At 42.1% G+C, this 14,722-nt stretch overlaps 1 protein-coding gene across 1 annotated transcript; it reads right to left on the bottom strand.

The window, feature by feature from the left end:
• Nucleotides 1-1,249: 1,249 nt before the first annotated feature.
• Nucleotides 1,250-11,208, bottom strand: LOC119741672 (carbonyl reductase [NADPH] 1-like). Its single transcript, XM_038217512.1, has 6 exons — nt 11,069-11,208; nt 7,820-8,083; nt 6,044-6,156; nt 5,106-5,231; nt 2,877-3,021; nt 1,250-2,430 (listed from the first exon to the last, which is right to left on the bottom strand). Exons 1-6 carry the CDS (start codon nt 11,087-11,089, stop codon nt 2,266-2,268), a joined length of 834 nt encoding a protein of 277 aa, XP_038073440.1. The 5' UTR covers nt 11,090-11,208; the 3' UTR covers nt 1,250-2,265.
• Nucleotides 11,209-14,722: the final 3,514 nt, after the last annotated feature.

Genomic DNA, 14,722 nt, shown 5'->3' on the forward strand with positions numbered 1-14,722 from the left:
CTCATTTCCTTCCCAATTTGTTCATATTAATATAAAATGTGATACTACATGTTGTCTAGGTAAGATCGTAACAATTTAATTAAATAAATCGTGTTTTTCGTAACTCGCGCCACGACGAATTGACTCTGCTTTTACCCCAGACACCGCATACAACAACAAACGCAAATGTAACGCACAAGCAGGCACCAGACTATTCCTCGTTAGCAATGTACACATCTTTGAAAGAGCCAACACATCGCGTGCTTTATTGCAAACAATTCGTCACCGACACCACGAAGTAACACTCTACCGTGTTAAAGCATATTTTTTTCGATTTTCAGTTTTTTTTTATTTTTAAACATTATTCATCAAGGCCTACCATTGCACGAAGTTTCAAAGCTTCAAGAGCTTTACTTTAATAATTACGCTAAGTATCCATGGCAACTTTTGCGCAAAAGTGACAATTTTCGTTTTCACGAAGTAACACTCAAGTTCCATTTTCCATTGCAATGCATGGCGCGCACTCTGCTCATAAGTGAGCAAAAACGTTTTCACGAAGTAACACTCTTCTTGTAACAAGTTGTATGAGCGCGTGCGCGCTGACCTGAAGTTGCACTTTCCTCGTGTTAAATACATTGAAGAGCGTTACTTCGTGAAAACGAAAATTTAGTTTCACAGCTTTTTCGGTTTCACGAACTAACACTCATCTTTTTTCTCTTATTTCTTGTTTATTTAATACACAAACGAGTGAAAAACAGCAGATTTAATAAATTCAATTCATCAAGTGTCCACAACGAGAAACCCAACTGAAAAAACTCTGTCGTTTTGACGCAAAGTGTTGTTTTAGAAGGCGTTCAACTTTAGTTGCCGTTTTCTCCGATTGCTAGTTTTTACTGGTATGTAGATGGGTGTTACTTCGTGGTATCGGTGACGAATTACAACCGGGCAGATCCGCTTCCTTGGCCACATCCTTCGGAAGAATGCACTTGAAGCAGTTGCCCTGACTGGCTCTGTTGCAGGACGCAGGGCAGGAGGACGACAACGAATGACTTACCTCTCTTGGCTCAGAGATGCCACTGGCACAAGGCCCCTTGACATCATACGCCGGTGCCAGCAAACAAAAGAGCACATTCTGATACGCAACGTCAGATTCTGACAAGCCACATCAACGGATGGACGGATTAAAATTTTGCCCCCATGCAAGAAAATATTTCCTAAAAAGTCAGGGGTAACGTACATGTAAACAAAAAATTATCACACAGCACAAAAGTTTTTAGTTCCATTTTGCTTTAAAAGCAAATGCTGCTTTTTATACTTTGTTCATGTATCTATCGTAATAAGACAGTAAATTTATAATTAAAACTGGTTAGATAGCATAATGAGTTCTTCGATCTCATACATTCTAACGACAGAAGAATATTTTCTATATAGTTCCTGAGCATGATTGTAAATTCCCGGGTCATTGTACAAGAATTCTCCTTATGAAACACTCTTTCCTGATCTTTACCTGGGCGTGATCACAGTTGAAAAAAATCGCTAAAAATTTGATCACAGCTTTTTCCTTTCACACAATTCCTTAATTTTCCCAATTTTTGGGTCATCCAACACACCACTAAAGATGCACACTTAAACAATGTAAAAACACTGTTTCAGATTATAATCTGTTGTTACATCATTCTGATAAAAAAAAATATTTTCTGCTAAAAAAATATTTATAGACGGTTCATACCAATTATATATTTCCATATCCTTGAAAAGTTAATACCCAAACCTTAGACACTGCTTTGTCAAGAAAACTAACAGGAATAAAGAGAATGTTTACCTTTGTGTCCCTAAGGCAGACACTTTGCAAAAATTTATTGATTAGGTGTTTTTTTCGTGTCCCTAAAGATACTTCGCAACAGTTTTTTAACCCTGCCATTAGCAACACAGTGCATAAGGTGTAAAGTCTGGTGCACTTTGATGCATTCAGCTATCAACACAAGTGCCTAAACGGCCACTTCTGAAACAATGAGAGCTAATCCCATTGAACAATGCTAAAGTTGTATCCTGCTGCATTCGGTGACCACAGACTCTGATGAGACATTTTGGCCTTGAGACTTTTCACCTGCTGGATCTTGCTAAACTGGGCTGGCTTGTCATTTTCAGAAGTGTTACATGTTGCGTTTAGCAGGGTTTCTAGCCAAAATACCCAGGAGGGGTTAGGGGGGTTGCCATTTTTGAGAAATCGTTTTTGACATCCATTTAGATTTCCTCAACTACAACAGTCTGTCTGGCTCCCACACTTTACCAGAACTCATCATACAACTTCTCATCGCCGAACATCTTGCCGTTGAGTTCCTCAGAGCTTGGTGGCAACAAGGCCAAGTAGACGGGTGTGACTGCTCCTTCGTCTATCGTCAAAGGTCCCTTGTAACTTGTCATATCTGTACCAACATAGCCTGGGGTGCACTGTTTACACAAAGATAAATTTTCAAAAAAAAAGTAATAATAAAAAATGTTAGTGAAGCAAGGGCATGGTTTGGACAAACATTCTTTAAAAAAAATATTCTCAATTTTTTAAGTCCGGCTCAAATAAAATGTACTTGAAAGACATCTTTTGGGGCTTGTCAGGTAATCTGTGGCATCGACAGAGATATGATACAGAAATCTTCATTATTTTACAATTTTTAAAGATCTGTAATAATTTTTTTTTGCATTTTCTTCTTTATTTGCTAAAATCTGAAATGGGTGATGTAAAAACAGCAAGGCCAAGTAGAAATCGTTGCAAGGGGGCCAATTTTTAGCAGCTGCCCTCTAAAATCCTCTCACGTCGAGCACTGCTACTAAGTTCAGCACTTAGATGACTGTCAGAGGCATTCTTGCAGACCAATGTTGAGCAAAGAAATCAAACTCACACAAGTCAGGAGAACATCTTCTTTTGTCTTTTCTTTAGCTATGTCAGCAGCTTGGACCCTGGTTAGTGCGATGACCCCAAACTTGGATGTTCCATAGGCAGAGTCGGGCCAACCTTTAGTTAAAGGATCACCCGCATTGGCACACCTGAGGATATGAATAGTAAAAATAATGTGAATTTATAAAGCGCATGTATCCATCAGATTGGTGCTCAAGGCGCTACACCATTATTACCCTGCTCATTGGGCCAACGAAACATTCCAAAGACAATCTCATCTTTCTGCGGGAATATACAGCTTGATGCTGCCATTTCGGTGCAAAGCAGCTAAACTCAATCACAGTAACCATCTCTGCACTCACAGGTACCCATTTACTCCTGGGTGGGCAGAAACAATAAGTGACAAAGTACCTTGCCCAAGGGCACATGCACCAAAACCCCAGGCTGGACTCGAACCCACAACCTGCAGAATTACCCACAAACTGGTACCATGCATTCAATGCTCCAGACCATCAGGCCAAGACACTCCACAAGGATATTATGGTTTATTTATATTATTTAACAGGGAGACATATATTAGCAAGTAACTTAACTTTTTTTTTATGAAAACGAAAATTTGACTGGGTCAAATGGGATTTTAAATGAAGCATTTGACATCGTTTATGTGAGTAAGCGTTGTGGAAACTACTGACTTCTTGGACTAATTTGGTCATAACAAAGCATTCTGACTTGGTCATTTGCCAAGCGGTTTGTACACGTGCAATATAATGTGCTTATATCTATCCATTTGGGTGGTGGTTAATCACATAGCAGTCGTTGAGGGAATAATGATGTTCACATGTACGTAGATTGCTTTGAAGCATTTTTTTTTCATCCTTAAAGCTATAGTCCATCATTTGCAGCTATCCGAAAAGTAACTGGCGTAATTATTGCTGAAAAACATACTTGGTTGAAAGATAGTAAGTGGACTAAACTCCCTGTGAAATTATTCTTTCTGGCAAGCTGTCATTTGGAAGTTAAGAAGGCCTTTCCAACGGTGCTTCTTAAGACGCACCGTAGGAAATTTAAATTAGTAGTTCATTTTGTTATTCGGCGAAGCCCGCGCAAGCATTGGCACAATGCACACGTACGCGCGGTTGCTATAATTCGTCGGATCAGTGTGCGACATCGCGTAGCTGCAATCGGCTCAGTGAGAACGTGTCTCGGATGCTGAATTCAGGCCCAATTCAAAACATGATTCAGCAACTTTTGATTTGAAATTGAGATCCTAGAATGCTGTTTTTCTCGGAATATACAGTTGAAGCCGAGTTGAAACTTCATCAGGTTAGTTGTTCAGTACCCTTCTTTAGATTTTGAGCACTTTTGTTGCTTCAAACGCACAAAATGCACAAATTACAAATGATGGACTATATCTTTAATACCCCATTAGCATTGTTTGCAAATTCACACGGCCAGGAGTTTGTGAAGGACGGAACGTGCATGGTGTTGTTCACTGGGCCTTTGCAGTACGTGTGGACCAGAACCCATGGTTGCACAGAGTTGACCCTCTGTGAGTGATGTATGTCACGTTTTCGCCAGTGAATTGACTATGTGAGATGTGAATTGTGACTTGGGTCCATAGAGCTATATTAAATTACTAGAGCGCTAACTTCATGTACAAAGTAATGCCTGCTGGGCGCATCCATGTTTGTGCACAAACCTATGGAGACCTAGAAATTTTGTACGGCTTTTGTAAGGCTATTTGCATATCTGCATTTGTATTCCACACCGGTGCGTTATCGAAGCCAATACGCCCAAAACCGAAACTCACGATCAGCAAATGAGTGTTTTCTTTTGCTCTACGCAAACAGCGCAACACGTGCGCGTATTCGCTGCAGATGCTTTTTGCCGTCACGTTTTTTGAACCGTCAATGACGCGCTTAAGTTGTTTGCGTGTGTTCTACTTGCGCGTTGAATTTAGAGTACACTTTCAAAATTCAATCCATCTAATTTCATTATGTTCTACAAACACGCACATGAATTCAAAATGTCTGCGCCCAGGACGGCTTCAAAGCATCTCCGCGCGCAGAATGGCGAGTTAACGCTCTAGTAATTTAATATAGCTCTTTACTTGGGTCAGACTTGAATCAAATTGATTTCACTTGACTAGTTCAAGCTGTCTCCTAGTCTGTGTCTCCATACAGAGCAGCTCGGTCAACTTTTTGTCTTTACGGACAGGTGTCATCATACTTACTCCACAAATTCTCTCATGAGCTGCTCGACATCTTGCTCTGACTTGACTGCTTTGAAACGACCTTGGATCTCCGGGCTTAGTTTGTTGTATGCCCACTCCGCTGCCCTGCTGACCATATTGACAATTCTGAAAATGCAAATTCAGAAAAGAACATAAGAGATTAATAAAAGTAATTACCTTCTCTAACAAAAGGAACATTTTTGGGGAGTCACTCAATGGCCAGAAATATTTTATGAAACTGAGGCTACTTAAGAATTCGGCATGCACCAATAGAGCGCCATTTCCGAAGGACACTGGTGACTGCTACATGGCTTGTCTTAATTCATATCTGGGACGAGTTCTGGACAAGTTGTTGGTAGATTCCTTCACTTTGTTCAGGTGAAGCTCTGCTTTCATTAGCTACTGCTTGACTCATCAATACTGATAACTTCATAGCAGGAAGATTGCGGGGAAGTTGTTCAGAATCCTGCAACTTACACCTGATACAATGTCCGTAACTTGAGACAGGCCTTAACTTTTTCACTAAATCTTCTGAAGCAAATGAACTTCACAGAGCATTGAGTGTAGCTTACCCCCAACAGTCAATTTCCATACATTAGTGTGTCCATTTGCAAGTGTTGTGTGCTGACGGAAATAACGACTCCGGGTCACGATTTAAGAAAGTTCATCCAATGAGAGCTCAAAGAAATCATTGGTTACCAGTGCCCATGGATAGCTAGGCAATGTGAGTAATGACAGTGGTATATACACTACATATGCAGGATATTTCTGACAGGGGGCCAAGCAGACTCGCTCTGCAGGTAGGTTGCCAGGATATATTTTTTTTTCTGATAAGCTGCCTGTCCCGATATCAACAATTTTTTTAAAAAAATTTCGGGGGGGGGGGGGGGGGACATGCCCCACCCCCTCCAGATACACAATTGAATCATGCTAGATACCTGCCATGGGAACGAACAAGTGGAATAAGTGCCCTGCTGACATCCAATAGTGCGGTAAAATTGGTTGCTACGGTAACTGATGCCTGAACAGCAAATGGCTCAGTTGTATCTGTCTGGGAGGGGCAAAAGAAAGTTAAAATTTACATTTAAAAACCCAACAAAATAAAGGTCGGTTCAATTCAATTAATAATACTACTACTAAAATTAATGTAGTGTTTGTAAAACGCTTTATCCCAAAGGTCTCAAACGGCTTCACAGTTATCACCCCCGTTTATCAGGCCATGTGACCATTATTCTGCAGCAGCTTGAGACCAATGCAATCTGGTCTCTACCCTCACAGGTACCCATTTATACTCGTGGGTGGAGAGAGGCAACTGCAATAAAGTGTCTTGCCTAAGAACACAAGCACCATGTTCCCCATGAGTCGAAAACCAAAACCAGTGGACAACAGCATTCCAGTGGCGTTCCTACTGTGGCACACTTCGACGTATAACCCGACTTTCCAGTTTCCACATCAGTGTTGCCAAACTTCTTTGTTGACAAACTTCAAGTTCATTCACTGAAATACTGGTACTTTTACCCTGTTAAAGGGAAAATACAACATTTGCAAACATCGAAAAATAATACTACCAAGTTGTTACGAAATACCTCATTAGGATGTTGGTAAATGACATGCTAAAGCATCCTGTAAAATAATGGCACCTGGTGTGAAGCCATTTTCAAGAAAATGGTATATTTGTATACATTTCCAACGCTGGTCGGCCGGCCACCATTGGAAAAACCTAACTATTTTTAAATTACTGCTCCAAATTTACCATTTTTTTAGTCTAAATTTTGTTTCGCCAGCTATTGGTTCTATGTTCATGAACGGGTGCAGGCCAGCTAGACTGGTTCCCTTACCTTACAATTTTCCGGTATTTTTGATCCATTTCATCTTTAGTGGAGTCAGGGAACCAGACTACTTGAATATTTTTGTTTTTCTTGGTTTTTCCAGCATTTTCGAACACAAAACGTCAAACATGTCAGTGCAACAATATTTGATCTATTATACTAACCCCCCAAATAGTTAATTTCTGAAAATTACAGCAAAAGCCAATGATGTACATTCCCTTTAATGCTTGCTATTTAACCTCTGAGAACAATTTCAGTGTCATGAAATTTAATCCGAAATTCGAAACCGATGGCGTCCGGAAATTGGGCACAACTCGAGTGTTCCCAACGTGGCGCACTTGAATGAATCTCAGAAATTTCCAAATTAACATTTAAGAATTTCTGTAAAGTTGACAAATTCTGATAAACCGTTATTATCTCTACTTACATACCCAACTAGAAGTTTGTCAGAAAATTACTTTCTAATTTTTTGGGGACATTTTCAAAGGGTTCACTCACTGTGCACTTTCAAATATAATTGGAAAATCGCGCCGAAATACATTTTTCTTCTAAATTTGTAACGGGTAGATAGACTCGTGATTTATGAACAAGAGTGTTCAGAACGTAAAAAAATTTCACTTTCTGTGAACTTTCAGTTAAATTTGTTCTAGCAAGGCGCTACAGGCCAAAAATCAATGTGTACCACGTTAGGGGCCGCGCCATGTTAGGGTACATCAACAATACCACATAAGTTTTTTCTGTCAGAAACTTTGTCCAATGTAGAGATCGTAGACGGCGTGATAGGCCTAGAGGTGGTCAGCGAGTAAATTAATATTACACATCGCTCCGTCGACCTCACTCAACTCAAGCGAAATTTTAAAAAAACTGAAGAAAAGAAGAGATTACCTTGAAGGCAATTCCTGCATTGTTGACCAGTATGTCCAATCCCCCGTGTGTCTCCTTAAGGTAACCCTGCAGCTTCCTCACGCTGGCTCCATCAGTCACGTCCAACTGGTGAAACTTAGGCTGGAGTCCCTCCTGACTGAGTCTGGCCACAGCCTCTCGTCCTCTCTCCTCATTCCTGGCAGTCAGGTAGACTATTCCATTGTCCAGCTGTTTGCACAGAGCACGCACAATAGCAAAACCAATGCCCTTGTTGGATCCTGTCACCTGAAAATTAACCAGAACAAGTATTGCGAAGTAAGTTGAACAGTGTTGAAGACCCAAGCAAACTTCCAAATTCCAGCATCCGGGGGAAAGATTTCCATATACGAAATTCACTCAACACCCTGTGTACAAACCCTATGAGATTGGACTGAAAAATTCTAAGTGTTTTATAAATAAATGCTTGTATTTTCTCACTGCTGAAATGATGACATGAAATTGCTATCTGGGGGCTTGTTAGTCAATAAAGAGGAAATTTAGTGAACTTTGTATATGGAAATCTTTCCAATATGTATCCATATAAAGGCATAACTTTTTCTTCAATCTAATTCTGATGCACCAAAAAGTTACATCCTATATCGTGATGCCCCTACATGTATCAACTGTTTCCCCCAATTAAATATTCATGATATAGGCCTATTCATGAGAAATTAAATATTCATTATGAGGTATCGCAACGTTATTGGCTAGTGTGCTGTCATACGCACGGCAAACTTCCAGACTCTTCAATATAGCTGCCTACATGATTGGCTATCCGAACGATATACGGACATCACACAATTGCTGCCAAACCGATCAAATTTCACTTCACCTTGTGTTATTATTAAAAGGGAAAATACAACATTTGCAAACATCAAAAAACGAAATAGATCAAATTATCACGAAATACCCCACTGAATTGTTAGGGACTGATAGTCTAAAGCATCCTTTAAAATTGTGGCTCCTGGTGGGCTGACATTTTCAAGAAAAACTGTTTTTTTCCAACGCTGGTCAGCCGACCAGCGTTGGAGAAAACTGTCCTTTTTTCAAAAACTGTTCTTAATTTTTCATATTTAGTTATTCTGACTTTTCTTTGCAATTGATCACACACCTGTGAAGGGGTACAAGCTTGCTAGACTGATTCTCTGACCTTACAATTCCCCAAAGTGTATAAATTGCTTCGTTTCATCTTAAGTGGGGTCAGGGAACCAGACTACAAGAACATGATAGGTTTTCTTGGTTTTTCTAGCATCTACAAGCCCAAAACATGAAAAAAGTCAGTTTAACAATATTTTATATAAGTATTAATCCTCCAAATCCATTTATTTCTGAAAATCGCAGCAAAAGCAAAAGTTGTACATTCCCTTTAAGACAAATCCATTAGGTTTGGCCGGAAAAATCAAAACATCTTAGAAAAATGTGTTTTAGAGTACTTCCAGAACTGTAAGGTTTGTAAAAATGATTAAGAGGGTGAGTGTGTTTCTAAAGCGTAAATAAACTACAAATAAAGTCTAAATGTGAAAATGAAAACTTGACAAAGTTCTACACATGTACATGATGTACATGTTCGGGTACATGTTCCATGTGTGGCCTTTATTTATGGAGGTAGTCCAGTAAATTGGCCACATTTATGGGGCTAGGCGGGTTTAGGGGCTACCCAGCGTCTAGCCCAACTGGTCTCTGTACATGCTGTATTGCTGAGCTGCAGGGTGACTGTAAGGTCACGGCCAAATTCTGCTAAATACACTTCAAAAATCTGTCAGATTCATCAAAAATCTGCCAAATTCCCAAGAATTACTCGAAATACAGTCATTATATAAACACTTAAAATCACATGCAGATTTGTAGTATTGCCTTATTTAAGGTTCAAATTACTTATTAAATAATCTATAGTCACATAAAATGTTAAGAAATTATTGCGAAAATTTCAGGCAAAACGCGGTTGCGTCACAACGAACTTCCGGTTCCCAGTGACGGAACCTCTACACGGTAGACCAGCCAATTAACCTGACCCATTATGCAACTTGCAAGGGTGTGTTTGAACAGATTGAAGGTTTTTTTACACAAATCATGTTCCATTTTTTTCAACTTTGCGATGTTTTTCTGTCAAATAACCATTTTTGCAGAATTCTGCCGGAAATCTGCCAAAAAAATACATTCTGTCAAATTTTCTGTCAAATTCGTTTTTTAACAAAAAATCGGTCAAAGTTATTGGCTAAAACGGTCACCCTGCATGCTGTACAGACACGACACTGCCGGTGCCAGAGACTCAGAGCAGCAATACCGACTAGCCCGACTGCGTCTGGCCGTACAGTACTATCGCAAGCTCTGTAGTACGGCCAGACGCCCGATGCTTCCACAGAGACTGAATTTTGTTGGCCGCCGATGTAGCGATTTTGCTACACCTTTCGATCGCGATTATCTTTTCATCCAGGACACAAATTTCCAAAGTTAAGGTTCGTAGTCGTAGAGCAACTCATACCTTTTCGAAAAAACGTTGTTTGGTCTCAATATTTTCATCCATCTGGCCACAAGACGAATTTCAGTCATCAGATTCCACAAATATCGTCCCCCATGCGATCCCCCATGCGATTTCAAAATGGCGGCCGCGCTGTAATGTATGCAATATGCAGGCGCGCCCGCACAAATCATGAATATGCATAAACAGTCTGTGACGTATGACCTCGTGTTTTTGGACGTGCGTGCGGCGGGGCCGTACGTCCAAAAACACGAGGTCATACGTCACAGACTGTTTATGCATATTCATGAGTTTGTGCGGGCGCGCCTGCATATTGCATACATTACAGCGCGGCCGCCATTTTGAAATCGCATGGGGGATCGCATGGGGGACGATATTTGTGGAATCTGATGACTGAAATTCGTCTTGTGGCCAGATGGATGAAAATATTGAGACCAAACAACGTTTTTTCGAAAAGGTATGAGTTGCTCTACGACTACGAACCTCAACTTTGGAAATTTGTGTCCTGGATGAAAAGATAATCGCGATCGAAAGATGTAGCAAAATCGCTACATCGGCGGCCAACAAAATTCAGTCTCTGTGGAAGCATCGGGCGTCTGGCCGTACTACAGAGCTTGCGATAGTACTGTACGGCCAGACGCAGTCGGGCTACAATACCGACATGACCGAGGCCGCACAAGTAAGTGGGGCTAGCCAACGTCAGGTCAGGATGCAAGTTGCAACATACATGAAAATAACATAACTTATCTTACCAACGCGACACACTGAGTCATTTTCCGGATGATCTATGAAGGCGTGAACAGCGCTAATAACATGACCAGGTGAATAAAACAAACATGTTTGCATAATATTTTGCTCCCAACATAAAAAAACAACCACATGTGATCTCCGTAATTTTGAACAGCGCCCTCTAGAATTATCTTACTGGGTTTCCGAACTTGGCTTCGTTTCGGGTTCGCTCGTACCCCCCACCCTTTGCAGGGCAGGGGGTACGAGCGAACGTTTCGGGTTCTTCGATTTCACCCTGGCCAAGTTAGAATTCGTTTGAAACCTATCAATGTCCCAGTTCCAGCATGCACCGGGGAAAATTTTCTCAATAATGCTATTTTTCACCTGAGACGGCCATTGTGCCCCTCGATCTCCCGGCACACCCTAGCCCAGGCAGTAACCTCCCTGGATCCGCCCTATGTATATAATTACGTGTGTCCGACTGAAACCAAAACCGTGTGTCCCCCCCCCCCCAACCCCCCTCCCCCGCCCCCCCCCCAAAAAAAAAACATGCACGGGAAAGGACAAGGGCGGATATGACAAGCAAGAAATGGGGGGGGGGGGTGAGTGAAGACGTGCCCTATGGGGGTTTGGAGGCATGCCCCAAAAATATTTGAAATCTCCGATGCAAGTTTCTCCAGTGCATTCTAAGGAATTTGGTAATTCTTGCCATTTATTTTATTTTACCAATCTTACTAGTACATTGTACCATAACATTGTATACATCTAATTATATTAGTCAGCGGCTGAACTGGGGGGGGGGGGGGGGTAAGGGGTTTCAACCCCCAGATAACCACTAAATATATGCTGTGCCATACTACCCACGGCGGTAATTTGCGTAGACGCGCTCGTGCCGAACATAACAATAAAGCTTGCGGTTTGGAAGTGGCGTACTATAATACAAGGACAAAAGTAATCGGAGACCATTCGCCGTAAGTTTTGGAGGAATGCCGCGAGCGCCGCATCTGCATCTCCATCTGCTAGCATTAGCTACAGTGCAAACTCCATAGTGGGTATCCAGCGCAGGGCGCAGACGCGGCAGCCAAGCAAGCATTTTAGTGAAGAGCCCCCCTCCCCCCTCCCCGGTTGGTGCTTCAGGTTTTCCAAGGTTATCTCAAGTCTCAACAATAAATTCAGAGAAGAAAAACAGTCGATGAAAATGATCAACGACGACATTCGAACCAGCTCATCACCCCCTGGGCTACTGTGTGGTAGCTCAACGACATCCGTACTTTAGAATGCCACTTAAAGGTGCACACACCGGTAAATGAATTAAGTTATTCCATCAAAATATCTATATATATAAGAGAGAAGTCTCGCCCCCGAGACGATGTTTGCTCCTGAAAGGATCCGAGACCGCGGGCTCCCGCGGCCCCAAAATCGCTCCACGTCCGTGGAAAAATGCGGAGGGTGTCTTCCGGCGGGTCGGACACTTCGGGTCGTCCTGATTTTCCCGTACGGACCGGCGATCCTTTTCGTCTATTTTTCGTGACTGCATTTTGCGCAGGAATTTGCCGTCGTGTGTGCTTTCACGTTGACTGCCTGGCCGCCCCCTGTCCTGGCTTTTCTGCGTGTCTAGACTGTGCAAGGTCAGCGGCTTCGACGTAGGGGTTCCGTTTACGTGTTCTACTCGGCCGTTCTGCAAAAGCGTTCACCAAATTGTGGATGGGGTGACCTTGGTAAAATATTTTTTTCTCCATGGTGCGTGGCCACCAAGTGCCCCTATTCTTTCATATGCTTCGCTTGCCGCCCCTGCGCCGAGTGCAACGAATACTCAGAAGGACTACACATTAAGTATGCCTTGCGCGGTCTGACCAATCGAAAGTCTACACTGCGTAGTATTTCCGGGCTATGCAAAACTGTCGATGGCAACGCGTACTGCAGCCTGCTCCACACCCTGGAAACGAGGTTGGGTCTACGGTGCTCGCTATTTGAAGCGCAAGCATGTGACGTGATAGAGTGCTGTTGCTTCCATAAGGCCGTTTTTTTTTTAATTACTTGGATTACGGAATTTTTGGGTCCCCATTTCCGGCGGCGAGCGGGAAATGAAAAAAAAAAAAAAAAAAATGGGGGCGCCCTATCATCCAACATGGCGGCGCCCATAGAGACATGAAGAAACAAAAACGGGCACGAGAATGAACAGTCACTGCATTTTCAAAACCACGGTTTCAAAGAAATAGTGACCATGGAGTGACCAGGCCAGTTCCCCCGATTTTTTTAGCATTCAAAAATCTCCTTTTCAACCTAAAGCAGACTTCTCTCAGATCAAATGACACCTTTTTGTAATTGTGAAAAACAAAATGGGATACAAATTACGTTTTTTTTAACGCGATTTTATGGGTGGTGCCGGTGCCGTGCGATCGTCATCTTTATTTTCATGTTGCGTTTTGACGTTGTCATCGTCATTTTTCCCCCAAATTTCCCTCTATTTATGACCTACCTGTATGTTCTTAAATGTCGACAACTAGTTTGGTAAGTCAAATAAATTAAAAGTGGATTTTGTTCTCTTTGAGAACCGGGCCCATACACGATCCCCATTTATAACTTTTGACAATCGGCATGATCGTCCGGACACCATGTGCACGCGTGTTTTGGCCTCGAGCTCGTTTTCCTCGTACAAAAACATCAATGCGTATTATATAGTGTACCGCGCGTGGAAGCACTGAGAAAAAGAAAGTCGGTTGGCTGCACGTAAGATCTGCCGTACGTACTCCTGCTGGTGTGTGTGTGTACTAATACAGATATATATTTTTGCGGCGGGGTTGTCGCTACTTGAAGTATCGGCACACTCCGGAACTGGGGATTCAGTTGTCAGTGTGTACTTGTACATCGCGCGTACCTAATAGTATAGTACGTACAGTGCATGGGGAATCGCTGGTGTTTCGCACGGCCGGCCGTACCGTGCGTGTGATTGATTCAGCGAGATTTTAAGACAACCCCGATCGGGCTGGGATGACATCGAAACACATTGTTAATGTGTGGAAAAACAACTGAAATCAATTATTTTAGTTGTAAATGTACACTGTAGAGTCAAAAAAATTAAACCTGGCGGCAGGATTTTAAAGCTTGGCGGGGACTTCTTAAACATGGCGGGCGCCGCAGAAAGCATGGCGGGGCGCCAGGTTTGTTCTACAAAGTTGGAGAACACTGATGTCGTTCGATCAAACCAGTACTAATACTATGGTTTACAGGCCTGGACAGCGCGCAATATAGAGTTTTTTGTACGATAGGCACATTTTTTTTTTTTTTTTTTTTTTTTTGGGGTAGTCAGAATCGACAATTTCCGGCGGCGATTTTTTTAATTTTTTTCAAAATTCCGATTTTTTCCGGCGGCGATTCCGTAATCCAAGTAATTAAAAAAAACCGGCCTAATGTGTTTACAGCTCCATGCTTCCACCACCAAGGCTGAGCGTTGTGAGTTCGCTGCCCGCCACGTATAATCATGGAAGAATAAGAATTCCTCCATGGTATAATTCAGTGTCGTGTTATAATTTCAGGGGCCTGTTTTGGGTCAACGAAGGATCGCCGCGGTCTCGGATCCTTTCAGAAGCAAACATTTCTCGGAGGCCGAGTAACACTTGCTCTTATATATAGATGGTTGAACCAACTTGAATAAAAGTTGAATCGCAGACGGTCTC

The sequence above is a fragment of the Patiria miniata genome, unplaced genomic scaffold, assembly GCF_015706575.1.
Source record: "Patiria miniata isolate m_02_andy unplaced genomic scaffold, ASM1570657v1 HiC_scaffold_5, whole genome shotgun sequence".
Taxonomy (NCBI): Eukaryota; Metazoa; Echinodermata; class Asteroidea; order Valvatida; family Asterinidae; genus Patiria; species Patiria miniata.